We start from the raw sequence: 27,703 nt of genomic DNA, 5'->3' as shown, positions 1-27,703 counted from the left end.
ATATGCTATGTTCTACATGCCTCATGCCTACCTCTAGGCCTCATTTGCTCCCCACAGGGACAAGTGTGGCTGAGGGCATTCACTATCAGGGATTGGCCTGGCTGCTCCTATCATGGTTTATTCTTGGTGACTAAATCCTGATCCATAAAATAAAAGCCAAAAATCTTTCTTTCTCTCTCTCTTTTCCTCCCTCCCTCCTTCCCTCTCTTTCTTTCTTTCTTTTCTTGATGCAGAAAAAGATTAATTGACACAGTTGGGCAGGGGAAGAGTCTCACAAGTTATTTGCGGATAAATTTTTTATCTGCAAAAAAACAATGTAGAAAACAGAGTGACAAAGATGTTCACATTTTGTGCATTTCCTTGGTCACTGTTTAGCATTTCGTTGAATTACTCTTCACTTATGATTTTCGTGTGGACCTCCCGGCTCTTCACCCGCAGCTTGTTGACCTGGGACTCGGCAATGTCAGCCCGCTCCTCGGCCTCCTCCAGCTCGTGCTGGAGCTTGCGGAATTTAGCAAGGTTGACATTGGATTGTTCCTCCTGAGAATGAATGGAGATGCATTTAGGAGGGAAAAGAGTTAAGAATTTCTGGTTTCTTAGGTCAGTTGGTCTCAAATTTCTTTTTACTTAAAAATGCTTCACTCTAGTAAACCTTAAAAAAAAAAAAAACAACTAGACAAAAGCTCTTGTTTTTTTTGTTTTTTTTTTTTTTTTGGTATTAACTCCTCTCATGCTTCTTGAACTCATGGATAGGAAGGAGGGACAGGTGACATTTGCTATCAACATTCCTAAAAGTTCTCCTTTTTAACATGTAAGCATCTTAGAGCCACTACTAAATATGTCAGGTTTCCAACCTCTTCTCCCCCCGCCCCCCCACCAGAGTTTGGTGAATGAACCAAAGCTTCTAAAACACAAAACAAAACCTTTTAAAAAAATCTACATTATATTAAGCTATTAGCCTTGAATATTAATTATTGCCCCTTGAGTATTTGAGTGTAAATTATTGCCACTTAATGCAATTCAGAAATGAAACAAAATTTGTTTCCCAGAATACTCTTCAGTAGTCTCTGATGATGTTCGAACAGATACGCAGTGAATTTGGGAAGGCCGGTTTGGGTTTAGTCTTTAGTAATTATTCTTTTTTAAAAGGCTCATTGACAACAGTTCAAAATATGCCATTCAAATTCAGAAATTAATAAAACTTAGGATTACTAAATAATAGAGTGTGAATAAAACCTCAGATCTTCCTGTTACAGATGAGAGAAGTAGGGGTTAGAGACACATTATGTCTCTCTCTCTGTCCCCCTTATGTCCTGCTTCCCACCCCAGACCTTAGAGGTCAGCCAAATCATGAAAACCACTAATGAACAGAGAAACTAATTTGTGATGAGTAGGTATATATAACCATACTTGCATATTTAGAAAATTTGAATTTATTATTTTAAATAAATCATAGGTTGGGGAAATGAGATAAGGTGGAGTGCCAAGAACCTATTGGTCTGAACATGAGCAAGACAGTCTGAGCTCCAGACTTAACTGTTCACTTGTCACCTTCACTTATGTATATGTTGGCATTTCAAAGAGTGTTTCCATAACAGAATTCCTGTTTCTTTCTTGCCCTGTGAATCTGTCCCTCCCTTAGTTCCCCACTGTAGTCTTTGTTGCACCATCCAACTGGTTTCTCAAACTGTGAACTTGATGAAGTACCCCTGATTTCGTTTCTGTCACCTCCCAGGGCAACCAGTTGGCACATCCTATAGTTTCTCCCTCCAGAATGTATCCTGAATCTCTCCCCTCTTCTCTATCTGCTTCACTACTACCCTCAGGCAAGCCATGGACCTACCTGAAAAACTTCCTAGAATGTCATCCTGTACCTATCTATGTTATTGGGCAATCTATTCTCCACAATGTATCCAGAATATTCTTTTTAAAAAGTATAAACCAGGGCATGACTGAGTAATTTAGAACCCTCCTGTGGCTTCCTGCTGTTCCATTGTACTTAGAATGTGATCCAGACTTCTTACCAAGACCTAGAAGACCCTGTGATCTGCCTCCTCTTTTGCTCCTCGGCCCCTTCTCTACTGCTCTGTCTGTGCTTCTTTCTGCTCCTTGAACCAGACTCTTGTCCTCTCAAGAGCATTGTGTTGCTCTTCTCCTTTCCTGGAAGTGTTCCCTCGCTCATCAAGTGGTTGGTTTCTTATCATTCTTCAGAACATTGTTGACCCTTTTCCTTTGATCCTTCCTCATTATATCCTTCTTTCCTCTCCTTTCATTCCCATAACTAAGCTGGCTTGGCCATACTGAAGTCTGGGGCTGGAGGGGGATTGCATGGTGACTCCAAGGGGTTCAGAACTCACCGCTTCCTCAGCTTGTCTCTTGTAAGCTTTCACCTTTGCTTGCAGTTTATCCACCAGATCTTGGAGTCTGAGCACATTCTTGCGGTCTTCCTCAGTCTGAAATAATATTTTGGAGGGTGGGTCTCTTGAAAGTTCAAATACCATGAACATTTTGTTGTACATTAGCTTTTTGAGCCCTTACAGACTAGGGTGAAAACCTAGACAGGCCATTTTCTTTACCTGGTAAGTGAGTTCCTTCACTCTCCTCTCATGTTTGCGTAGACTCTTGACAGTTTCAACATTGCGCTTCTGTTCACTTTCAACTTCTCCTTCAAGTTCACGGACCTGCAAGAAGATAGGTATTTTAAAAAACATTTATAGTGATCCATTCACTCAGTGGATTTCTGCTTCTTCAAATGACTTACCATGCTTCTTTTACTCTGCTTTATACGTATTTTGATGCCCTAGTCTAGTTGTACCCTTAAAAGCTCTTGGGCAGGAAGGAACATTTTTATTCATTCTGTATGTCCCAATCATTCAGCGGTATAAGGTACTCAAAATCAAGAACTGGATTGGAATGAGGTGGGAAATATGCTGATCAGAAGACCCACCCTGGCCTCCAGTTTCTGGATCTGCTTCTTCCCACCCTTCAGGGCCAGCTGCTCAGCCTCATCCAGACGGTGCTGCAGGTCCTTCACCGTCTGCTCCAAGTTCTTCTTCATGCGCTCCAGGTGGGCACTGGTGTCCTGCTCCTTCTTCAGCTCCTCAGCCATCATGGCTGCCTGAAGAGTAGTAAAACAAAACCAGTTGAGAGAGCTGAAGGGGATCATCAGGATTCAGATTTGACCACCACCATACTGCCCTCTGCTCACATCAGTGATGGCCTTCTTGGCTTTCTCCTCTGCGTTGCGGGCTTCCTGGACAATGTCCTCCATCTCTCCCTGGATCTGGGAAATGTCTGTCTCCAGCTTCTTCTTGGTGTTGATCAAGCTCGTGTTCTGGTTAAAATATCAAATTTAGAAATATTTAGTACTTGAGAGAAAAATTAAGATGCCAGATTTTTAATGAAGTCACAAACTAGTTATTAGTATCCCTCCTTGTTTCATGAATTATCTGAGATGACACTATGTTTTTAATGTGACTGGATGTCACAGTATAGATATTGTTAACCCACAAATATTAAGCATTTTAAATTTCATCCTACATGAAACATTATGAATACATTTTTAGGTAATGCCAAGTTATGAGCAGGAATTTCGTTTTCATTCCTTTGTATTTTTCACTATTGTGTTATACTCACCTGGGTGTGCAGGAGCTGGACACGCTCACTGGCATCCAGGAGCTCCTGTTCTGCCATTTTCCTGCTCCTCTCCGTCTGCTCCAGAGTGGCCCGCAGCTCCTCGATCTCGGCCTGCAGCAGGTTGGCTCTGCGCTCCACCATGGCCAGCTGCTCCTTCAGGTCCTCCTGGCCCCGCAGGGCGTCATCCAGGTGCAGCTGGGTGTCCTGTGGGATGAACGATCACTGGGACACCTTGTTCTTAGGGCTGCAGTCACCCCAGCCACTTGGGGCCATCTTTTGAATGCACTTACTTTGAGGATGCCTTGGGTGTTCCTGTAGTTCCTCAGGGCCTCTGCAGCCATGCGATTGGCATGGTTCAGCTGGATTTCCATCTCATTGAGGTCTCCTTCCATCTTCTTCTTGAGCCTGATGGCATCATTTCTGCTCCTGATCTCCGCATCCAGGGTACTCTGCATCGACTCCACAATCCTGATGTGGTTTCTCTTCAGCTGGTCAATTTCCTCATCCTTCTCAGCAATTTTCCTGTCGACCTCAGACTTGACTTGGTTCAACTCCAGCTGGATGCGCAGGATCTTTCCCTCTTCATGTTCAAGAGATGCCTTTAATGACAGCAGGGGGTGACATTAGCAGGGAATGGGAGTTTACAGTATTCTAAAAATAGGAATTAGTTCTTGCTCTTGTGCTGCCATAACACATATTTTTCCATTGTTCTGGAAATTTCTATAATGAGTTGTTGTTGGTTTTATATATTTTTGTCTCCCCAGCTAGATAATGCCCTTGAGGGCAGGGGGCAGGGACCTTAACTTATTCATCTTAGTTTTTTTTTTCAGTGTCTAGCACAGTTCCTGACATACAGGTGTGTTATTTGCTTGCATTGTCGATTCTCCATCCTTATGCCGAGTACACAGAGTCAGATTTACTTTTTTTCTTCTTAATTCAAGAATTGCATCAATTTTTGCATGCAATGGACTCTAATTCCTCTTATAATTGTTTTAGAATGTACAATAAATTGTTTACCTCTGCCTCCTCTAAAGCGGCCTGAAGTTCAGACTTCTCTTGTTCCACTTGTTTCTTTATCTTCTCCAGTTCATGGATACGTTTCCCTCCTTCTGCAATCTGCTCTGTGAGGTCAGAAATCTCCTCTGTTGGTGAAAAAAATATAAAAGTTGGTTCAGTGAGGGAAAACATTTTTTCAAATCTTTTGTTAAAGAAAAGGTGAGATGTACTCACGTTGTAAATTCTTATTTTCCCGCTTCAAGGTTTCAAGTTGGTCTAAAGATTCTTCATAAGCATTCTTAATCTTGAACAACTCTGTGCTAAGGGAGCGGGACTCCTTTTGTGAAGCTTCAAGTTCAGCATGAGTTTCTTCATACTTCTGTTTCCATTCTGCCAGGATCTGAGGGGCAAAGAATGGTTCAGAAATTTAACGGATAAAGTTGATGGGTTGGGGGCACCATGTATTCTGGCACTTGTCAGAGTTGAGGTGATCTGGGACTGTCAAGTCATTATGAGAAGAGTAGAAACCATAGGCATTGTTACCCTCCACTGCCTCCTGTGGAGTAGGAGCTACTGAGAACAGCACTCACGTAGTCTGAATAATGTACACTGAAAGTAACAGGCTGGCTTCCATCCTGTGTTGAATACTGAGCCAGAGGCTAATATATGAGTCACCTTGTCGAAGTTCCTCTGCTTCTTGTCCAGGGCGGCGCAGGCCGCGTTGGTTCTCTCCACATCAATCATGAGGTCCTCCACCTCATTCTGGAGCCGCTGCTTCGTCTTCTCAAGGGAAGCACATTTGGCGTTCACGGCTTCTACATGCTCCTCGGCATCCTGTAGACGCTGAGCCAGCTTCTTTCTAAAAAGAAATGAGGACAAGAGACGTGAATGGACAATAGTAGAATTGGATGTTTCAAAGTAGGTACAAAAGAGTGATTTCCACAGCCAGACACCCAATACTTTGGGTTTCCAGCTTGTTTTGTAGGCCCAGTTCTGTGTTAACTCATTGTTACTCTCCTATGAACCAAATACTGAAAACAGTCTAAATTTCAACACTGCTGTACTTCATACTCTTGCTTTAAGGCTGTCTGTGATCAGCCCAAGCAACATTTTCCCCATCAAGGTGGATGGTTTACTTCTCCTCTGTAGAATAATAATATCTGCCTTGAATTACTGTTATTTATGTCTTATCTCCACTGAATTTTCATCTCCAGAGGGTAGAGTGTGTATGTTGCTCATCTTTGTTTTATTGTAGGCTGTCACACATATTAAATGCTCAAATGTTGGTGAATTGAATTTAAATGAATGAATTTGATCTCAAATCAAATATACTTGATTTTGGCTAATAGTGTCCCTTATTTTTCCTGGCTTTTCGGTAATCATTTAATAAAAATAAACTTTTCCAAATCAATATCAATTTTGTTTTGTGAGCTCCACTCAGATGTTCTTCTAAGGCATCCAGCCACCATGATTCCAACTACATAGTTGTACATAGGTCACAGGATAAACAACTAGGTCTCTCCTGAAACTTCTGTTGAATGAATAGGTTTCTTCTCGTCCAGATTCTCTGTCTTTACAGTTCAATCTTGAACTGTTTGATTGCACTGAATATTTGGTCCCTTATGAAATGATGTGTTTCCTTTCTTATTGCAGAAGATTTTTTTAAAGTCTTTAACAATGTATGTCTTTGTTCCCCTACCAATAGCCATGTTTTTACATCTCAGAAGGAGGAGCCGTGTTCTGATTTTATTTTTTTCCCTTACACGTTTAACACCTTGAACTGATTTTCCCATTAGTGGCTGAGAGGGAGGAAGGGCACAGGGGAGTATAGTTAACACTTAACTCTGTCTACACCTTTGTGGATAGAAAGATGTCAAAAGTCCCCCTTTTTAAAAGCAGTCCTTCAGGTTCCTCTTGCCTTGTTTGCTTTCTTTTTTCTGCCTTCTAGCTTAATTTCTTTTCCTGCCTGCCTAGAATGTTTGTCTTGCTTTGGTTTATGATCATGCACGTTTTTTCCTTGGTTTTTCAAATTTGTTTGGGGCATAACCGACGCTTTCCCATACAGAGCTTACGGCAGATATGCTTCGTTAACAGAGATGTTTTCATTTCAGCTAAGTTTAGGACATACTTGGCCTCCTCCAGCTCCTCTGTGCGCTGGATGGCATCTGTCTCGTATTTGGTCCTCCACTGGGCCACCTCACTGTTGGCCTTGGACATTGCTCTTTGCAGCTCGGCCTTGCCCTCCTGCTCCTCCTCATACTGCTCCCGCAGCAGGTCACAGTCATGGCGGGCTGATTGCAGGGCGTGGGCCAGAGCACTCTTGGCCTGAAAACATAGAGATCAGATACCTAATTTGATATCTTTAAAGTGACATTGAGTCCCTAGGCTCCTATAAGCCATCAGAAGACAATCTATAGGAGTAAGAGAAATAAAACCTGAAAAATAAGGATAGTGACAAGTAGGGCTTACTTTTATCTCTTCTTCAAGCTGCCTTTTCAGTTCCTCGATCTGTTGTGTGAATGCTTGTTTGCCTCTTGAGAGCTGAGAAACTAACGAGTCCTTTTCATCTAGCTGGCGTGAATATTCACCTGTTAAGACCAAGATGGAGAAAACTCAACCTCACTTTGGAAATCAGCTCTGGATTAAAAACTGGTGCAGGGAAAGGGACCTAAGTTTGAAATACACTGGAGAGCATAGATTACAGCAAGAGACCAAGCTCTACTTCAGTTCTGTTGAGCGAATCTATGTAAAAATGAGAAATATGGAAAGCTTGGAGGCTGATTACATACTTAGGAACAACGCAAGACATTTTGAAAGGTATATAAGATTATATATCACAGGGGAGCCTGGGTGGTTCAGTTGGTTAAGAGGCTGCCTTCGCCTCGGGTGGCTCAGTTGGTTAAGAGGCTGCCTTCGCCTCAGGTCATGATTCCAGTGTCCTGGGATCCAGCTGTGCATCAGGCCCTCTGCTCAGCAGGGAGCCTGCTTCTCCCTCTCGCTCTATCTAGCACTCTGCCTACTTACGCTCTGTCTGTCAAATAAATAAAACTTTAAAAGAAGATTATTTATCACAGTAGAAATTGGTCAAGAAGCATGTAACAAGAGATGTTAATATTTAATAAGAATCACAACTTTCTTTTTTTTCCATGCCACTAAGTTGAAGAAGGAACTTAGAAAAGAGTCTACAAGGAGGATTTTGATACTTTGAGAATACAGACTTTTTAAAAAAAGATTTTATATATTTATTTGACACAGAGAGAGAGAGACAGCAAGAGAGGGAACACAAACAGGGGGAGAGGAATAGGGAGAAGCAGGCTCTCGACAGAGGAGGGGGCCTGACATGGGGCTCAATCCCAGGACTCTGGGGCCATGACCGAAGCCTAAGGAAGATGCTTTAGTGACTGAACCATCCAGGTGCCCTGAGAATATAGTTGTTGTTTTTTTTTTTTGTGAAGTTTACGAACTACCCGTATAACAATAATAAAAGCCTGACTTTGAACTTTGTTCTAGAAAGAGCAATATTTGAATGCATGTGAAAGAATAAAGTGGGTCTTCAACACTTTGACCTGCCTATCACTTTAGTAGTCTAGATGACCCATAAAATAATTTCCATCTTATTACCTCTCACTTGGGGAGGTGGAAATTTGGTAAACATTGGATGGTTTGATTAGGGGACAGAGGAAATACAGAGACTCTCCAATTTGGATAATCAAAACTCTACAAACATCACTTAAGGCTCTTGGGCTGGGTTGTAGTACTGAATTTCCCTGCGTGACTGTGCGAGCTAGTAGCATTTGGCCAGACTTCAGGAAGAAGAGAGGAGTAAGCATTCCTGGACAGTCACTTCATCACTGCCATCGCCTGTCATCTTTAATATGTGGATTACATTACACAGACTGTTGAGGGTAATAAAGTAATAAATAACTTGTGTAAGCATTTTGAAAAGTGCAAATAAATACTGTGAAGCTACACTTTTAATTTGATAACTTGATGAAAGTCAAATGTGCTTTAAAATTTGTAAAAACAGGAGAGCTTGGATCTCTTTGACGAAAGTCACAACTATAACAAAAAAGAAAGCAATCTATGACAGTTGTCAGTGATTTGTTCATAGTGGTGGTGACAGGTGTCTCCCAGGGGGGTAATATGTGATCTCGATAAGTCAGTGCAGAGTTTTCCAGCGAATTAAGCATCCAAAGGAAATTTGTCATTCAAGGTCAGCACTGATAAATGGCCCACCTGATTCTGTCTGCAGACGCGCTCTCTGAGCCGTCAGGTCATTGATCAGCCGCTGCTGCTCCTCTTCTTTGGTCTTAAGTTCACTCACCTGGTCTTCTAGAGTACGACACATCTTTTCCAGATTCCCCTGCATTCAGAAGGTGGTAAAAAGCTTCTCAAGCAAGCATTTGGACCACAGGAATTTTTCATAATCTGAGCACTCCACAGGGGCTGTGGGCCCTGTGATAATGTACTATCTTTACAAACACACACTACAGAGGCCTAAGATTATGAAGGAAAGAGTAATAAGTGACATAGTCCAAACATGCCACTACTGAACTGCTTTGTGAATTCAAGTCTGTACTCAACTGGTTTGTCTCTGATGGGAGAATAATGGTACTTCATTTAATTCTGGGCAATTTTTTTGAGGAGCAATTTATTTATTTGTGCTTAAAGGGAAAAACAGAAACCTTATCAAGGTGAGATGTTTTTAAAATCCCAGAATGTATGGTCGAATGGTATTTTTTTATTTGGAAGAGCTTAACTTTCCACCCTACTGTTCTTTGGGTATGGCTGTTCTCACAACAAAGATTGAGTGCTTGGCCTATCACACCCAAGTGCCCTTGCTCCCCCCTGTCTCCTGCTTGCACTGTCTGTAGTCTCCTGCCAGTTACTAAGGATTCCTGAGCCTCTCACTCACACCTGTCTCACAGAAATCTCTTTAAGACTTAAACCATGATTTCACCTTGGCTTTGGATACTGTCTCCATGTTACTGGCGAGGTCATCAATCTCCATCTTCATCTCACTCTTCTCCTTCTCCAGCTTCTGCTTCACCCTCTGCAGGTTGTCTATCTGCTCCCCAAGCTCGGCCACGCTGTCTGCATGCTTCTTCCTCAGGGTGGCCGCCGTGGCTTCATGCTGCAGGGTGGCCTCCTCCAGGTCCCTGCGCATCTTCTGGAACTCGGCCTCGCGCTTCTTGTTCATCTCAATCTGGGCGGAAGTGGCCCCACCGGCTTCCTCCAGGCGCTCGCTGATCTCCTCCAGTTCCCGGGAGAGGTCAGAGCGCTGCTTCTCTGCTTTGGCCCGGGAGGCCCGCTCTGCCTCGATTTCCTCCTCCAGCTCCTCGATGCGGGCCTGGGGGTGACACATCAACGTGAATGCTGACTCATGACAGTTTTGATTCCTGGAATGCACAGAAGAGGTGGAGGGGGTCCGACTCACCTGTAACTCCTTGATCTTCTTCTGTAGCTGCATCGCAAGGGCCTGCTCGTCTTCAATCTTGCTTTGCAGATTGCTCATTTCAAACTCTTTCCTGTTGAAGGAGCATTTTATGTCAGTCACAGATATAATAATAGTAATTTCCACATGAAAGTTTTGTCCTCATTGCTTACTTTTTGAGTTTCTCATCGAGTTGCTGCTTATCATTTTCGACATCCATTGTGGATTCTTGAGCCAATTTTAGGTCTCCCTCTAGTTTCCTCTTTGCTCTTTCTAGATCCATTCGGATTTTCTTTTCTTGTTCCAAGGATCCTTCAAGCTAAAAGTTAATAATGCATGAATACAGTTCCTGGAATGTTACCACTTTTCATCGAGGGTTGGCCTTGTAAACATTTGACTCCTGTCTAATCTACAGCTTATTTTTGATTTTTCTATTCACAAGACTAATTTGTTCCATCCATTCCATTCCCTTTACTATTTACTTAGTCTGAGAAGTCATCATTTAGAAGGTGAACCATACCTCATTATCGTATGATTACAGTAAACTGCTAGGGAAATACCATCCCTTCGGAATCCCCCCCCCACTGGAAATCACTGTTATTAGTGTTTCACCATACCTCTAGACACTGCAGCAATGTTTCTAAACCATGACTTCTTCCAGGCCCTCCCTTACTCACATATTTACAGTGGGTTTTCTACTCGCTATAAGATCACATTTAACCCTGAATTCATCTTGCACATTCCTTATTTGGAATCTCCTTCCTCACTGTGAGAGAAAACCTTCTAGATACTTACTACTACTTTGCTCTTGCTCTGCTCGCCACTTAGAGCACTGTGTCTGCTTCTTCCCATGGCCACTTTCTTTTTGATCCCAACCAAAACCCATTTTGTTTGTACAGCTTTTCCTGGTAAACGGAATAACCTTCCTTTCCCCTGTTTCTTTTTACCCATACTGTTACCTACAACGTTCTTTATTGATTTTTTTGACTCCATGGATGTCCATCTTAGACCTTGAATCAGGGATAATGTTCTATGCTCCTTATTCATTGCAAGCTCTTGAAAAGTACTCATTACATCATTAGAATGTAAACTCAGGCTGAGTTTGTTACTAAATAAAAAAATTATTTTTTTACATGATGTTAGGCTTACATCATCTACTTGTTGTTCAAGCTTGATTTTAGCCTTGGTCAGGGTGTTGACTTTGTCCTCTTCTGCCTGCAGGTCATCCAGGGTCTGCTGGTGGGCCTCTTGGAGGGCTTTCTTCTCCTTGGTCAGCTTTGCGATGGTTTCGTCCAGACCTGCCATCTCTTCTGTGAGGTTTTTCACCTTAAAAAAATTAAAAATAGAAATGGTAGCTGTGCTAAAGCATGTTAGTAGGGTGGCAGAAAATCTATATGGTAGAAGAGAATATAACTCATACCTTGTTCTCTGTGGCATGCTTCTCCTTTTCAACCTTGGCCAGGGTCAGCTCAAGGTCATCAATGTCTTTCTTGAGCTCTGAACACTCATCCTCCAGTTTCCTCTTCTTGGCCGTCAGCTCGGCATTGATCTCCTCCTCATCCTCTGCTCTCTCAGTCACCTCTTTGATCTTAGCCTCCAGCTGGATTTTGGTTTTGATCAGCTGGTCACATCTTTCCTCTGCATCAGCCAAGCTATCTGCTTCCTGAAAAGGGATAATAGACACTTTTAGATTTTAGTTCTTTGGACATTTTCAGATTTTATTAATGTTTTGAAGCCAAACAAGTAAATTGTGTTTTAAATCTTTGAGTTAATTTTTATAAGCTTTCCATCATCTAGGAGATATTTATTGGGCACTTATGAGACTGCACATTTTTTTAAAGAATTTAAGCCAGGGTTCCTGGTGAAATTAGGATACACTTTTATTTGCTAATGATGATGTTCAGGACACACTGTCCCTAAATACGGCAGCTTGGCATATTGCGTGCCATAAACTGAGGGCGTTTGAGAAAAATGGTTAAAGTAGGAAGCCCATTCTGACCTCCTCCACTCATCCTTCTTCCCTGAAACATGTGAAAAGTACCTTCCTGTACTAGGAGGAAACAAGACATTCTTATCACCAGAGATGGGAACTGGGCACCAAGAAGGCTGCATAAACAATCCTTGTTAAACTAACATTTATCTTCTTTAGTTACATCTTCACCATTTACTACTCTACCTCAAACCCCTTTCTCGTCAGTTCTTTACAAATCTATCATTTGTCTAAAGGATATAGAAGCTTCCTGCTCTGCTTACTTCTTTGGGTCTCCAGTCTCTTGTAAAGACTCATATACATGTGTAAAAATCAACATATATTCATGCTTCTCTCCTGTTGATCTGTTTTTAAATTTTCAGACCCACCCAGGGACCTTATTAAGAGGGTCCAGGAAAACTTTTTCCTCCCTTGCATGATGTCACCTACATTTAATGTGTTGGTATATAATTTCAGATTAGTCACCTTTCTTTCTTTTTTTTTAAAGATTTTATTTATTTATTTGAGAGAGAATGAGTGAGAGAGGACATGAGAGAGGAGAAGGTCAGAGGGAGAAGCAGACTCCCCACAGAGCTGGGATGCCCGATCCTGGACTCGAAGTCTGGGATCATGACCTGAGCCCAAGGCAGTCGCTCAACCAACTGAGCCACCCAGGTGCCCACCTTTCTTTATTTAATATTTATTTCCAGGAAAGCTTAGTGTATGAAAACAAAATGATTGAGTATCCAGTGGATTGCCCAGAGGGAGGGGTAATATCAAGAAAGTGTCTTAAAGGGAAGATGTCCTACAGAGTAACTGGGAATTACAGGGAACACATGGAAGGAATAAGGGGAACTGAATATGTTCAAAGGTGGTGCATAGAGAAGTAGTGAGCATGTTTCTCACGAGAAGGAATAAGGGTTGGAATAGAAACTCTATAGGAGCAGGGACCATGTCTCCTTCAAGTTGTACCCCTAGCACTTGGAATGTCCTCATGTATTTACTAAATGTGGAGAGTTGAGAGAATGGTGCTGAAAAGTGGTCATACTATTCTCGAAGGAGGGGAGTATGCTCAGACCAAACTTAGATATGCCCTATGGTGGCTAACCGTAGAGATGATCTAACATCTCCTATGTATGTCCTATGGTAGCTAACTGGCTACCATAATAAGGTATGATGAACCTCTCCTCAATTTAGAAAACCCTGTTGTACATGAACTACAGGGAAAGACACAATGCCAACCTAGGTATGTACAGATAGTTCATTTTTCTTTAAATTTTCCAGTTGAGTGTTCCAAGTGTAAATACCCAACTGGACCAGTGTCAGTTTTCTTCTGAATTCAGAGGACTACAGGGTCACTCTCAGGGCTTAGGTTGTTGAACTTAGTAGCAAACTGAAAGTCTCTTGTCATTTGAATCACAAAAGTGGGTTAGACAGTTGTGTTTGATCAAATATTTCTTCCCAATCTTCTGGATGTTTATTGGAACATTGGAACAAGAATATCAACCCATATCAACCCATATGAGAGTATCTCATGCTTTGCCTAAAAACTGACACACTCTGTAGAAAGTATTGCCATTATCCTTGCAATGACTCTATTCTTTCAGGAACTGGAGAGTATCTAAAGACAGAGTTGAGAGGGAAGTTGCCAATTGGTTTCATACTGGTTTCAAGTTGATCCATTTCCATCACAATGTCTCCTCCCTCCCCACTGTAAATACTGTTTTTCTTTTCCCTGGTCTTATGTGCTTTTTTCAGTAGGGAGTGTCTAATGGAGCAAAGGTCACCTCACTTTTTGCTCACATTTTGCTAGGAAAAACATTAGGGGGAAAAGGGAAGTGCTTTTGTTTTTTCCTTTTCTACAGCAAGGGATCCTACCACAGTGCCTGGTAGTAATGTTCTGTCTGGGATTGTGTAGAACTTCTAAGGAGTTGTGAATTTGGAAAGATTGATAGTCCCTTAGTGCGGTGGAATCTAGACCTTTCTCCAGCAACTGCTGAGCCAAAATGTTAGCATCTGACTGCAAGAAATGGGCTCTGATACTCACAGCTTGGACCTGGAGCTGCAGGTCATTTTTCTCTTGCATGAGAGCAACCATTTTCTCCTCCAGCTCTTTCCTCTTAGCCTCAGCCTTTGCAAGGTTTTCCTTGGTCTTCTCAAACTCTTCCTTCATGTTGGCCATCTCCTTTTCTGTTTCTGCACTCTTGAGGAGCGGCTTGATCTTGAAATACAGCTTCATCCAGGGCCAGTGCTTGACGTTCATGAAAGCACGGATGTTGTACTGGATGCAGAAGATGGACTCTCTGTGATGGGAGCAGAAGGGGTCAAAGTCAGGTTCCAACAGGAAGTAGAGTTAGAAGGGCCAAGAGGACTCATAGAGTATCTCTGCTAATACCTTCTCTCCACCATCTTCTGGTACTCCACTCTTGCCAAGAACCCTCTGCACCTGGCCTGGGTTCTAGTAATCAGCTGGGCCAGCTTGTCATCTCGCATCTCCTCTAGGAGCCCCAGAAGACCAGCTTTGAAAAAGACCTATGCGTGGGAGGAGTTACAGATCAGACACTATACAGAAACTTCACAGGGACAAGAATAGCATCAGGTAGGCTTTAGAAACCATTACCTTGGTGTGACCAAATTTATACTGGGTGTGGTCAATGTCGATGGACCCAAGAAGCTTCTCAGAAGCCTTCTTGCTGTCAATGAACTGTCCTTCAGGGATAGCACTTGCATTTAATACCTTGTATCTGTTTAGGCCAAGAAAATAAATGATAGAGCTGTTGTCACCAACAAGACATCTTCTTGACTTACTATAGAAATGATGTAGACTCTGGGTAGTCTAGCAAACATAAACAAGAAATCATATTCATGTCTTCATTCTCTGTGTATATCAGAGGGTGTCAAATTTTGGCCTGTCAATACAGAGTCTGCCAAATGTGTTTTTCTTTTCTTCAATTATAATAGAAAGTATAAAGGATTTTTATATTGAAACAATTAAAATAAATAAAAGAACCTCTTAAGATAATTTGCAGCGAGAGAGTCTGACCTCTGTTTGAAGTCTGCGTAAAGGATCCTGCTTGGGAACCCCTTCCTGCAGATGCGGATCCCTTCCAGCACCCCGTTGCACCGCAGCTGGTGCAGGACAAGTTCATGCTCCATGGCCCCTGAGAGGAAGAGCACACATGCCTCATTTCATGGTCTAAAGCAAGCATCCTGGAGCTTGTTCAGGCAACATGTGGGTCTTACCTGGAGTCTTGGTTTCGTTGGGGATGATGCAGCGTACAAAGTGGGGGTGAGTGCTCCTCAGGTTGGTCATCAGCTTATTCAAATTCTCCTGTGGAATTTATGAATATTTGATTTTAAAAAGCACTGTTTCCGTACATTCATATTCACAGACATAATCATTGTGACATCCGTGATATTGGCTCAGTTCTAATAGTATCTAGTTATAGGATCCAATAATATCTAATTCAGATACTACCTGAATAGTATCCAGATTTGAAAATGAGGAGTTGGAATTTCCACATTCTCAAAATGTCCTTCTTTTTCCCGTTTTCGTGCATGATAAACATATTTTTCTGTTAGTCATTGAAGTAGTCACTGCTGCTGAATTTCCTAGCGTGTATTGTAGCTCGAGTATGATATTCTAAATGTAGGGAAACACTCCACCCAGACTCTCTGGTCTAGCTGTGTGATTGAGCGTTACAAATAATTCAGTGTCTTCTTCCAAATCTCTAATTTCTTTCTTTACCTTATTTTCAATTGTATCTGCTTCTCTATCACATTCTTATTCCTTATTCTAATTACAGAGCTGTGTCCTCCTGCTCATTCCATAGAACGTGGCCTTTAGTGCCTCACTCTGGGAATTGGCAGAACACCAACAGCCATGTTACCAGGTATGAGAAGAAGTCTTCCAACTTGTGGAAATCCTGGTTTTTCAGAATAACGAAAGTTTTCATTATTACAGATGGGATTGTCCTAAGAAAGGTAAATTTTCCTTCAAGAGCTATTTCTTATCACATCTGGTTTTTTAATTCCTTTGTTTAAATTCAGTCTCCAATTCCCAGCAGGGATCTTCTGTCATCAGCTTTCAAAGTCCACTCACTTCAGTTCTGAGCCAGTATATACCAAGGCACATATATCATTTGGAGGCTCTCACAGCCTCCAGCAAGTCTCATGTTTTGCCTAATCCTATCCCAGCAGGACCTTTTAAATGTCAATGACCTTATTTCCTGGCCTCCCCAATTTAATTTTACCATCTGATGCTGACTTGTGCAATTTACTCTCATCCCTCTTGACACCTTGTCTCCTATATACTGACATGTCTCTTCCAAACAACCCCGAAGTCTCTAAACTGCTCTACCACCACCCACTGACTTGTCTCTAGAGTCATGTCCAGTTCTGGAATCCTTGCAAGATTACTTCCCTTTCCCCACAAATACAGTAAAATTTAAGCCCCTGAATCTAATAAGACATAGCAAAGGCATTTTGTACCCTGAAGAGAGCAGACACAGTCTGGAAAGAAGAACCCTTCTTCTTGCCACCTTTCTTGCCACCGCCAGACTCTAAGGGGGGTAGAGAGAGCACAAGCAATCATTGCACAGACTTCCTTAGTGTGTGTTTGACACATAAAATAACAGATGACTTCTACTGGAATTTACCTGCTTCAGCAGCTGCTGCCCCGGAGAAGAGGAAAGCCAGAGTCTTCATTGCAGACTTCTGGTACAGCCCGACCACAGTCTCGTTCAGGGGGTCCTTGTTCTTGTCCAGCCAGCCAGTGATGTTATAGTCCACGGTGCCAGCGTAGTGGATCAGGGAGAAGTGGGCCTCAACCTTGCCTTTGGCAGGCTTGGGCTTCTGGAAGTTGTTGGACTTCCCCAGGTGCTGCTCATAGAGCTTGTTCTTGAAGGACGTGTCTGTGGCCTTGGGGAACATGCACTCCTCTTCCAGGATGGAGAAGATGCCCATAGGCTGAAAAGATGAAAAGAAATAAATGCCTTTCAATTTTGTCTGCTTGTAGAAATAATATGTGACATCTTGTTCCTATTTGAGTAAATTCATCCTTTAATTTCTTACAATTAATGAAAACTCATCCCTTGGTTCATACGTCATTACATTTGCAAATATTTATGGAGTGCCTATTGAGATCCAAGTTCTGTGTTGGGCTCTGGGATGTGGTGGTGAGGGAGAGGAACAAAGGCCACACTCTCCTGGAGTTTATGTCTTGCCCCACGGCTCCACAGCTGCATTTCTCCAAGTGTGACTTGAAAACTGGTTGGATCAGAAACCCTTGGTGAAAATGCATATTCTAAGGATCCATCCCACACTTCCTGAAGAGTTTTCCCAGGGGTGAGATTAGGGAATTCTGCAGTTTTATTAAGCACTTGTGATGAGTCTCAAACTGAAGTTTGAAAGCCTCTGCTTTAAGTATTAGAAATTCACATTTCAGTTGCCAATAAAAATGAATCTAAGGATGACAAAGGGAAAGTGAGTGAAAAATACTCTTTATAGTATGCTTTTATAGGGAAAGGTGGTTTTAAAAATAAGGTCTTGCCTTGCCAACTATTGGGAAATGGAGAGTTCTGGTTGCTAGAGAAAATATTCACTCTCCTTTTACCAGAATATCTCCCTCAGAATTAGCAAAAGAAGGACTTTTCCTGATTTTATTTATGAGTTGAAGTCTTCTAAGATTTTTCTCAGTGGTATAATCTGTGACCTGAAAAAAGGAAGCGAACCTTCTCAATGAGCTCGATACAGGCAGCCAGGTCCATCCCAAAGTCAATGAACTCCCACTCGATGCCCTCCTTCTTGTACTCCTCCTGCTCCAGCACGAACATGTGGTGGTTGAAGAACTGTTGCAGCTTCTCGTTGGTGAAGTTGATGCACAGCTGCTCCAGGCTGTTGAACTGGGTGTTGCAAAGAGCAAGAGTTGGAGTGAGTCTGGAAAGTCCAGTGGGGACTCCGCAGAGAAGACTCAAAGCGGAAGGGCCTTAAGAGGCATTTATTCAAACAACTCACATCAAAGATCTCAAAGCCGGCAATGTCCAAGACCCCGATGAAGTACTGCCTGGGCTGCTTTGTGTCGAGCTGCTGGTTGATGCGGGTGACCATCCACAGGAACATCTTGTCATAGACGGCCTTGGCCAGAGCGCCCACGGCATTGTACACCTTTGTGGACAGGGTAGTGATTATTGGCACTACTGAAGACATGCTGTGAAGGCCTGGGACAGGTGTCATTCATTGAGGTCACACACTCACCTGCTGCACAGTCTGGCCTTTGGTGACATACTCGTTGCCAACCTTGACCCTGGGGTAGCAGAGGGCTTTGAGTAGGTCAGCAGAGTTCAGGCTCTGGAGATAGGCTGCCTTGTCAGCAACTACAGAGACAAAATTCAGGCACCCTGTGTGACCTACTGTGGGTCCCACAATTCATGGGGGCAGAGTGATGAGTGAACTACTCTATAGAAAATCTGTATGGTGGTGAATTTGCATATATTCATCAGAAGCTCAGCTATAAAGAAGACATGAATTTGGAATGATCTTTTTGTCTGTATTACCTTCGGTGCCATCTGGCTCAGCCTGCTCCTCACGCTGCTTCTGCTTGAACTTCATGTTCCCATAATGCATTACCGCACCTGTGAGCTTGTAGATGGAGACTCTTTCATCAGAGGTGAAGCCCAGTATGTCAATAGCACTCTACCAGGAAAGATGAGAGGACAAATGTTAGGGCAGAAGACACTAACTTATTCAGGTGAATTTATACCTTATCCTTAACCACACCTATAGAGGAGTGTTATTGTCATTTCATACATAATGGATTAAAAAAAACTGTATATGTGACTTACATCCGTGGCCATCAGCTCTTCCTGGTCATCAATGCTGGGGACTGTGATCTCCCCTTGACTGACATAGGCATAGTCATATGGGTTAGTGGTGATCAGGAGCATTTCTGGGTACATAGAATTCAGGGTATGTGTTTTCCATCAGAAGTTGTTAATAAAATGATTAACTTCTAGCTTATAAATCTAAGCCCCTTCTTACCAATTAGGTCTGGCTTCTTGTTAGACATGATTTGATAGAAGATGTGGTAGCTTCTTTCCGCCTTCAGCTGGAAAGTAACTCTAGACTTCTCCAGAAGATCTGCAATGAAAAGTAGACACTGGTCAGGAGGAATTGCAAAGTTCCTGAAGTGATTTTGGAATTTGGGATAATTAACTAAAAAATCTCCCTGGCCTATTGTGATCTCAGCTGAGTGTTGTGCCTCTACAACATAGGCTACATATTGTGCCTCTACAAACACCATCACAGGTGCTCTTACCACCTCCAGAAACTAAAGAGACTAAAGCATGCCTGGCCCAAGACGTAGACATTTCTCATGAAGAAGATCATTGACATTTGGGATATAATTGATTCTGGAGAACCGCTCCCTCCTCAGGGTCTTTTCTTACTTTATAATAGAGGGACCACTGAGAGCAACATTTATCAAGCCTCCTGCTAGGAAGAAATCACCTATTCTCAACTTGAAGGCAACTCATTTACCCTAGTGTTAGTGTTTTCTTAGAGAAAACTGAAATCTGTTCTGAGGTTGGAATATCTCAGACAAGCCCCATGGCTCCTGGCAGTTCCTATAGAGTCATTAGTTCATGACTGGGATAAAGCACAATGTGGGCCATGGATAGGACTGGCATTAACTATCGGCATGTTTGGCAGCAGACTGGTGTTTCACAGGCCCTGGGCTCAGCAGGAACTGCAAAATGTTCCTCCAGACCATCATTTGTCATTCGTGGATTCTGTTTAGGAGGTCCTGTTACTCACATGTTTCAATATCAGCAGAAGCCAGTTTTCCTGTGGTACCGAAGTGGATCCTGATGAATTTACCCTTGCAAATAAAAATGATGATGTTACATACAAAACTTGAAGCACTCAAGAAAAATGAGATGGAAATGATAATTCAAACATGCTTTCTCTGGCATGGAAGGACTGAGAAGATTTCTCTGTGACCAGGAGACTTACAAAGCGAGAGGAGTTGTCATTCCTCACGGTCTTCGCGTTGCCAAAGGCCTCCAGTAAGGGGTTGGCACTGATGATTTGATCTTCAAGAGTCCCCTGCAAAGGCAAGAGTGGTCCTTACCTCTGGGGCTCCAGACTTCCCAAGAGCCCTGAGAATCTAGAGTCTGCCCGCAGATCCACCTGCATTTTGCCAGAGGTAGGTTCCTCCTTCTTCTTCTCTCCAGTGACTGCAATTGTTGCAAAGTACTGGATGACACGCTTGGTGTTCACGGTCTTCCCTGCACCAGATTCTCCGCTGTCACAGAGACCAAACATACATGAGGAATTAAGCTGTGTGACAAATGAAAGAAGCTCCATCATCAACATTTACTGTCTTACACACCCATCTTTATATGTCTTTGTCAGTTTCTCCCCACTCTTCCTCTTCAGCCTACTATAGCTCATATTATTTCTGTTGCTTTGCACTGACAAGAAGTAGGGGAATTCATTCATTAATCATCTAACACATAATTCTTAAAAAATGTGCCAGTCTCTTTTCCAGGTGCTGTGGCCTGGGCTTGGGGTCCAAGAGGCGGCCACCCAAAGGCTATGTGGAAAATGAAACCATAAAAAGCAATGCATGTAGTTCCTCAGTTTCCTTAGACAAAAGACATGGCTCAAGTGAAGTCTTTGAAGGACTAGATGTTTCTCAAGTAGCCCTTAAACAGTGGGCCACTGGGAACATTCCCAAATGGCTCAGTGTTCAGATGGCTCTGTGTTGTTCACTGCCGTGTACCAGGTCCTGGCCATGCACAGAGAAAGGGTTTATAACCCCCACTCTTAGGAAAGTTCTGGGCAGCTTTTAAGACTGGACTAGCAAATGACAAAGTTTAGACCATTGTTATTTTACATTCTGATGCAGTCTAAACCCTACGACACAGCACAAACTGTATTCCATTCCAGACTGAACAGCATTGCTTCAGCATGAGCACTAACTAATTTGTTTTAGTTTGGCATTCCCCCCGTGTGAATGAAATACCAATACATCCCAGAATAGTAATACATACGTGATTAAGATGGACTGATTCTCCCGATCTAAGAGAAAAACAGTGGACAATCAGCATCACACTAGTTACGCAAACAGAACTTTCTATAGGGAAACACCTGGGGCATTGAAAATAAATACTGTGTCATTTTAAACGGAGTTTTGAAATATATTACTGTAAAGTTATATATGATATTATTCTTAAACCTCTTAAGTTGAAGAGAAACATAAAATGTTGTTATATCTGAAATTTCTTAAGTCCTCATAGTTAAGTGTGTCCTTCCGGTTTAAAAGAAAGAGCAGTACTTTCCAAAGCCTGTAGTTGTCCGCTGTGGGTTTCAGAAGCATACTTTCTGCTGATTCATGCATAAAGGAGTGAAAAATGCAGAATATATGAAGGATTTGAATGGTAGTTTAATAGGTTTAAATAGTGCTTATCAAGCCAAAGTTGAGATTTGGTTTCTAAATTAGTCAGTTGGCCTCACAGAGTGGGGGGGGGGGGGAAGTATCGTAGGGCCATAGCCCATAACCCTAACTCTGATCAGTCCTGTCAAAAGTGTGCTATCAGGGGCGCCGGGGTGGCTCGGTGGGTTGGGCCTCTGCCTTCGGCTCAGGTCATGATCCCAGGTTCCTGGGATCGAGCCCCGCATCGGGCTCTCTGCTTGGCAGGGAGCCTGCTTTCTCCTCTCTCTCTCTGCCTGCCTCTCTGCCTACCTGTGATATCTCTCTGTCAAATAAACAAAAATCTTAAAAAAAAAAAAAGTGTGCTCTCAGGGCAAAGAAAGATCAGGTGAGGAGAGTGCCTCAGTCAGAACAAAAATGTTTTTAAGGGGGCAGAAAACAACTTCTGTTTCTGTGCATGTAGCCCCCAAACACCATCTTCATTCAATTCATTCATTCATTCATTCAAGAGGCTATCTTCTGTGGGATGGTCTCTGATGATGTTAGAGGTAACAGTACTCCTGAAAGCATCAGAGTGATAGTCAACAAGGAACTTGAGCACAGAAGGATTGAACGTGTATTTTTCATTTCCATTCAGACAATATGATTCCGTAGTTACTTAATCTTAACTATTGTTACTTAAATCTATACCATAAATTATGTATTTCCGTGGAGAATACAAGCAAGTTAAATTTCAAAGGATAGAGCAGAGGCGTGGCCTGGTAAAGTCATGGAGGTGGGGTCTGAAGAGCTCGGTTTTAGCTCCAGCTCTGACAGCATGTCCCTCTCTGTGCTTCAGTTAACTCTTCTGTACAACCAGGGGCTTAGATTAGATTATCTCTGAAGATCTGTTTAGCTTTAACACCGTGTGACTCGAGGTGGTTAAATACTTTGTATGAGAAACACTTGAGCCACTGACCCGTCAGCATGAACTGGTAGGCGTTGTCAGAGATGGAGAAGATGTGGGGCGGGGCCTCCTGGCGCTTTTTGCCTCGGTAGGCGGTCACCACCTCTGCATTGTACACCGGCAGCCACTTGTAGGGGTTCACGGTGACGCAGAAGAGGCCCGAGTAAGTCTACACCAAAAATGAGGGAAAAAAAAGTATAATCATCTCATGGGGACCTTAATAATCTACTGTTTTTCAAAACTGTTAACCAGCTGTCTGAGCAGAAGGCCATGAGAATGAACTCACGTAGATCATCCAGGCTGCATAACGCTCTTTGAGGTTGTACAGCACGGCGGGCTCGTGCAGGTGGGTCATCATGGCCATGTCCTCGATCTTGTCGTACTTGGGAGGGTTCATGGGGAAGACTTGATCGTCTTTCACTGTCAGAGTCTGGCAAACGGGGACGATAACGGTTCAGGTCGGTGGGGAGACCAAACACAAGAACTGATAGAAAGGGGCCAGCTCCAGGGGCTCCACTCACCGCTCCAGCTTCGGTCTTCACGGTCACTTTCCCTCCTTCTCTGCTCTGGACGGTCCCTTTCACAAAGGATTCCTTGGGCTCCGCCACAAAGACAGACGTCTTGGCATCAAAGGGCCTATTCTGGGCCTCAATGCGCTCCTTTTCAGACTTCCGGAGGTACGGAGCCGCCTCCCCGAAAATGGCCATTTCCTGGTCTGAACTCATGGCTGCTGAACTCAGCCCAGTCAAAGACCCTGACAGGGAGGGAAAGAGAAGATATTCTGGAAATTCAGATATTCGATGTCACATTTAGAAAAAGAAAACATTTTTTTGGTAAAGATTTTATTTATTTATTTGACAGATAGAGATCACAAGCAGGCAGGCAGAGAGAGAGGAGGAAGCAGGCTCCCTGCTGAGCAGAGAGCCCGATGTGGGGCTCCATCCCTGGACCCTGGGATCATGACCTGAGCCGAAGGCAGCGGCCTAACCCACCGAGCCACCCAGGTGCCCCAAGAAAACATTTTTGAATCACTGAGGAACTGAGCACTTAGCATCGTGTGGAGTATGACCTCCCTGGCTTGGCTGGAGGTGAAATGTCAGCGTTTGTGTTCTGTGCCAAAGTTGATAGGTACTTAATCGAGCATTTGCAAAGAGACTGTGGTTTCTGGTTCACCTGCCATATGATATTTTAGCTGCGTTCTCTGTTGTATTTGGTATGCATGTTAATTTCTCTATGTGGGCTGTGATTAGCTTATACAGAGCACAAAGCGAAGATGATGGCAGGTGTCCTCCGGCTCTTTCATTGATAGCTCCTATCTTCCAGATGGATTATAAGCACCCTGCAGGCGGGGAGCACCTCTCTTTCAAGGCATCCTTCCTGCCTCTTAGGATACATGCTGAATGTATTCAGGGAAGGGCTCAAAGCTGGCTTTGTGAATTAAAAGTACAATAGGTTTATGTTGTAAAAATTCTGGGAACTATTTTGTGTGTAGTGAAAATCTTTTCATTATAGATTTGGATTCATTATAGATTTACAAAGGCTACCTGATAAAGGAAAGCAGAACTGTAGGGAGCTTTGCTTTACATTGTTTTGTTAAAAAAAAAAAATTCTGGGGCGCCTGAGTGGCTAAGTGAATTAAGCCTCTGCCTTCAGCTCTGGTCATGATCTCAGGGTCCTGGGATCGAGGCCCACAGCGGGCTCTCTGCTCGGCAGGGAGCCTGCTTCCCCCTCTGGCTGCCTGCCTCTCTGCCTACTTGTGATGTCTCTATCAAATAAATACAATCTTTAAAAAAATAAATTCTAGGGCGCCTGGGTGGCTCAGTGGGTTAAGCCTCTGCCTTCGGCTCAGTTCATGATCCCAGGGTCCTGGGATGGAGCCCCACATCGGGCTCTCTGCTCCACGGGGAGTCTGCTTCCTCCTCTCTTTCTGCCTGCCTCTCTGCCTACTTGTGATCTCTGTCTGTCAAATAAATAAATAAAATATTTTAAAAAATAATAATAAATAAATAAATAAATTCTATTTTACATCAGTTTCTCTTGTTTCCACACTTCTGACAAATTTGGCTTTTTCAGTTGTCCTTAATATTTTTAAAAGACTTATAAAATATTATTATGTTTTCCTTATTACTGAGATTCTCATAAAAATTTCGCAAAACTTTCTTTTCAGGATCCTTCCATCTCTTGCCACTTTAATATTCATTAATCCTGTCAATAATGATCAGAGGTAATTTGTTTTATAATAATAAAGATATTCTTTCCAGAAAAACTCAAAGCATTTGTGTGAACTTTTCTACATTTTCCCAAACTGCAGTGATTTGGATAACACAAAATCCTTTGTGTTGTTAAAAATGCTCATAATCATTTTTCAGAGCATTTAAATTTTTTTTCCATTTTATAGACTGTGAAACAACATGAGGATTGAAGCTACTTTTCCAAGGTGCAAGGACTCAATTCATCCAGACAGCATCTGGTTTTGTTTTGTTTTGTTTTGTTTTTGTTTTTGTTTTTGTTTTTTTGCAGTATATGGTGCTGAGGAAAATCTATAATATAGGAAATTTATATTTTCTCTGTAACTAACACCAAAATGTTGTATTGCATGTCATAAGTTATTTAAAAGACAGACTGCAACGCTAAAAATAGGAAAAAAATTGTATATAAAACTCAAAATTCTAAGAAAGCATTTTCAGGTATTGCAGAGGATATAACTTAATGAGAACAAGTTTCTAAAATCCCTTTCAGAATTCTTCAAGGGAAACATGATCAACCATGAAATGAAAATGCTTTTATTTTATAGCCCCCTGAGCACTCTCCAACCACTGTGGAAGATTTCTTGCACCCTGTGAAGAATGAGGGGAAAAAAATATCAGTGCCTTACCTTAGAAATGCAACCTGGAAGTGGGTCAGAGCTGTAAGAAAAAGCAAATTTCTTCTGGTTAGACTCTAACCATTCCCAATAATAGCGCAATTCTTACGTGAGAATCAGGAAATGACTGGGAACACTCAAACAGCTAATTAAAATTGCTACGGAGTAAGTTTGAGCCTGTCTGGAAGGGTTGCCAGGTCTGGTGGGGGCCAGGACGTGGGGCAGGCAGGGCTGCGGGCTGCCAGAGAGCCCTTGCCGTCCTCAGACAGACCCTGTCCTCACACACACTCACCTTGAAGCTTTATGAGGAAAGACAAGTCCTACCCATTCCAAGGGTCCTTTTATAGGGTCAAATATGGAAAACATGTAGCCTCCTCCTCTTTCTTAAAACGTATTTGGCAAAACATGTTTTTGGCAATGAAGGTCTCCAAGCATAATTCCCCTCATATTAAAGATGTTTGGATATAATTAGAAGTATTTCCTCTCACATTTGGTTAAGTATATGAATCAATCTCCTATAAATAATTCGAGAGGTTAGCCACGTGAAAGCGATCTGGCTGGAATAATGTAAGGTGGTGTTTCAGAGAGGGCTACGTTCCGCAGTCCCTGCGCTTTTGTTGCCGCCACTGTTCTGTTTTCGTCCAGTCGCCTGCCTGTGAAGTCTTTTCAACTGCCCGCACAATTGCGGATACTAGACTGGGAAGGGAAGTCGCTGCTCTTTAACAGTGTCAGAAAAAGATTGTCCTTCCCTCCCCAGAAGGCATGAGTTTTGTGGGGGGGGGGGGGGCGCAGTGCAATGTACTGTGCTTTGCTGAGGGTGCCTGGAAATGTGATTTTAAAACTTGCTTCGTAAAGAGCAGCCACACACAGCTGCTTGTGTTGCCTCTGGTCAACTGCGCCCCCCCATTCATAGTCAGATCAGACCACTCCCACCTCAGGCATGCTCCTCACTGTTTTGCCTCGCCAAGCTTAGAGGTTCTGCTTCTCTCTGCTTTGAAAAAATGCAAGTTGCTTGTGAAATCCTGTTTCCTCTTTGAAACTTGGGATAGGAAGATATTAGAAAACAGGGCATTTCTCTGTCTAAATACGCAGCACCCAGAGCTTCTCCATCAGCTGCCGGTGGCATACATTTCTCACTTTGCTTACCAATGACACCTGAATGTTGTTTTCTATTCTAACTTTTAATTTTTTAAAAAACGATTTGTTTCATTATCTCTTGTCTTGGGTCTCTCTATGTCGGCCTTGTCTGTCTGCGACAGAGACCAAATTTTCTTCATATCCCGTTTTGCAACAGTTCCTGTATTATTATACATACATTTGAATCGATTTAATGAAATAGATAGCCATAGGAAGGCAGATATCTGGAGATACTGGGTGCAGTGGTCACGTGGTATCTTACTGCCTGGAAGGGACTATCTAACCCATATTCCTCATTGGACTACGAAAACAGCTGCGATCCAAAGAACAGAAGACAGTGATCACAAATCACACAGCAGCCTAGACCCCGGGCCCCTGATTAGCACGCAGCCCAGCATGCTTGCTGCTACCAGTCTTCTACCTGGGGTAGATTAAAGCCATCAGGAAGGGTCTTCCAGGAGACCTGCGTCTGATGGGATCCTTCCTAGCCAACCCTCAACCCGCTTTCTGACCACAGGTATAGCATTTTACTTTCTTACAATCCTTGTTGTTTGCCCCCCCCACCCAAATCCATTTTCTTTAGCAGCCATCCGAAAAACGGGGGCAATGCTTCTTGGGAACAGAGGACATTTTCATAATGTTCTCAGTAGAATTTGATAGGCATTTTAAGATCTCCTTTTGACCTGTGCTGGATGGGCTTTGTAGTAAGCTTGTTATAAGATGTTGTTTTTTGCTTATTACTACCAAGCTATGAGGTACTTGAGCATTTACAGTGATGTGGAACAAAGGGAAAGATGGGTCAAGCAGGGAGAAAGGTGATCCCACACTCTTCCCTGGGCCATTCGGACAATGGGAATTCTAAGTACCTGCTAAGCTCTTCCCACATGTCTGATGTAAGTCATTCTCCCACAGTGCAATTTAAACCCGTACACTCTTGCTTCTCATCAGGTGGATAGTTACCACTTAGCTTTTCCTTTATGCTGTCCGGGAAGGTTATACCTTGGGCTATGCATCTCAGTGGAATCCAGATTAGAAAATCTTGATCATCTAGGAAAACGTCTCTGAGTAATTCAGATTGCTATCATTCCCGGGTTTTGCACCACAGTCATACCGATGGTTATGTGTGTTGGATTTACACCCAAATTATCTATTTCAGGACTCGTATTTTATGGAAACTCCTGATAATTTATTTTGGCCTTTCACATGATTATGAAGGCAGCCATCAAGTCTGGAAACATAGGCCAATAGCTTATTGATAATACATAATAGTATATGGAATAATATTCTCT

General features: G+C 42.7%; 1 protein-coding gene across 2 annotated transcripts; it reads right to left on the bottom strand.

Annotated features, from left to right (window-relative positions):
* Nucleotides 1–387: 387 nt before the first annotated feature.
* LOC123929179 (myosin-1) lies at nucleotides 388–23,139 on the bottom strand. Of its 2 annotated transcripts, none has more exons than XM_045984547.1 (38): nucleotides 22,936–23,139; nucleotides 22,701–22,844; nucleotides 22,427–22,583; nucleotides 21,089–21,116; nucleotides 20,223–20,337; nucleotides 20,046–20,138; nucleotides 19,848–19,911; nucleotides 19,074–19,172; nucleotides 18,878–18,981; nucleotides 18,590–18,728; nucleotides 18,291–18,409; nucleotides 18,051–18,200; nucleotides 17,768–17,938; nucleotides 16,694–17,003; nucleotides 16,527–16,597; nucleotides 15,279–15,366; nucleotides 15,079–15,196; nucleotides 14,656–14,779; nucleotides 14,431–14,567; nucleotides 14,083–14,338; nucleotides 11,487–11,729; nucleotides 11,216–11,392; nucleotides 10,240–10,385; nucleotides 10,070–10,160; nucleotides 9,593–9,982; nucleotides 8,869–8,995; nucleotides 7,102–7,220; nucleotides 6,761–6,957; nucleotides 5,308–5,491; nucleotides 4,867–5,032; nucleotides 4,654–4,778; nucleotides 3,927–4,235; nucleotides 3,637–3,840; nucleotides 3,209–3,334; nucleotides 2,948–3,118; nucleotides 2,577–2,681; nucleotides 2,358–2,453; nucleotides 388–540 (listed from the first exon to the last, which is right to left on the bottom strand). In XM_045984547.1, exons 1-38 carry the CDS (start codon nucleotides 23,137–23,139, stop codon nucleotides 388–390), a joined length of 5,820 nt encoding a protein of 1,939 aa, XP_045840503.1. The 2 variants fall into 2 exon arrangements, with proteins under 2 accessions (XP_045840503.1, XP_045840504.1); XM_045984548.1 differs by having other exon boundaries at nucleotides 16,527–16,606; nucleotides 16,697–17,003.
* Between the last annotated feature and the right edge of the window lie 4,564 nt (nucleotides 23,140–27,703).

This window comes from Meles meles, chromosome 18, assembly GCF_922984935.1.
Source record: "Meles meles chromosome 18, mMelMel3.1 paternal haplotype, whole genome shotgun sequence".
Classification (NCBI taxonomy): Eukaryota; Metazoa; Chordata; class Mammalia; order Carnivora; family Mustelidae; genus Meles; species Meles meles.
Note: the sequence above shows the minus strand (reverse complement) of the source record. Positions and strands in the feature narration are given on the sequence as shown.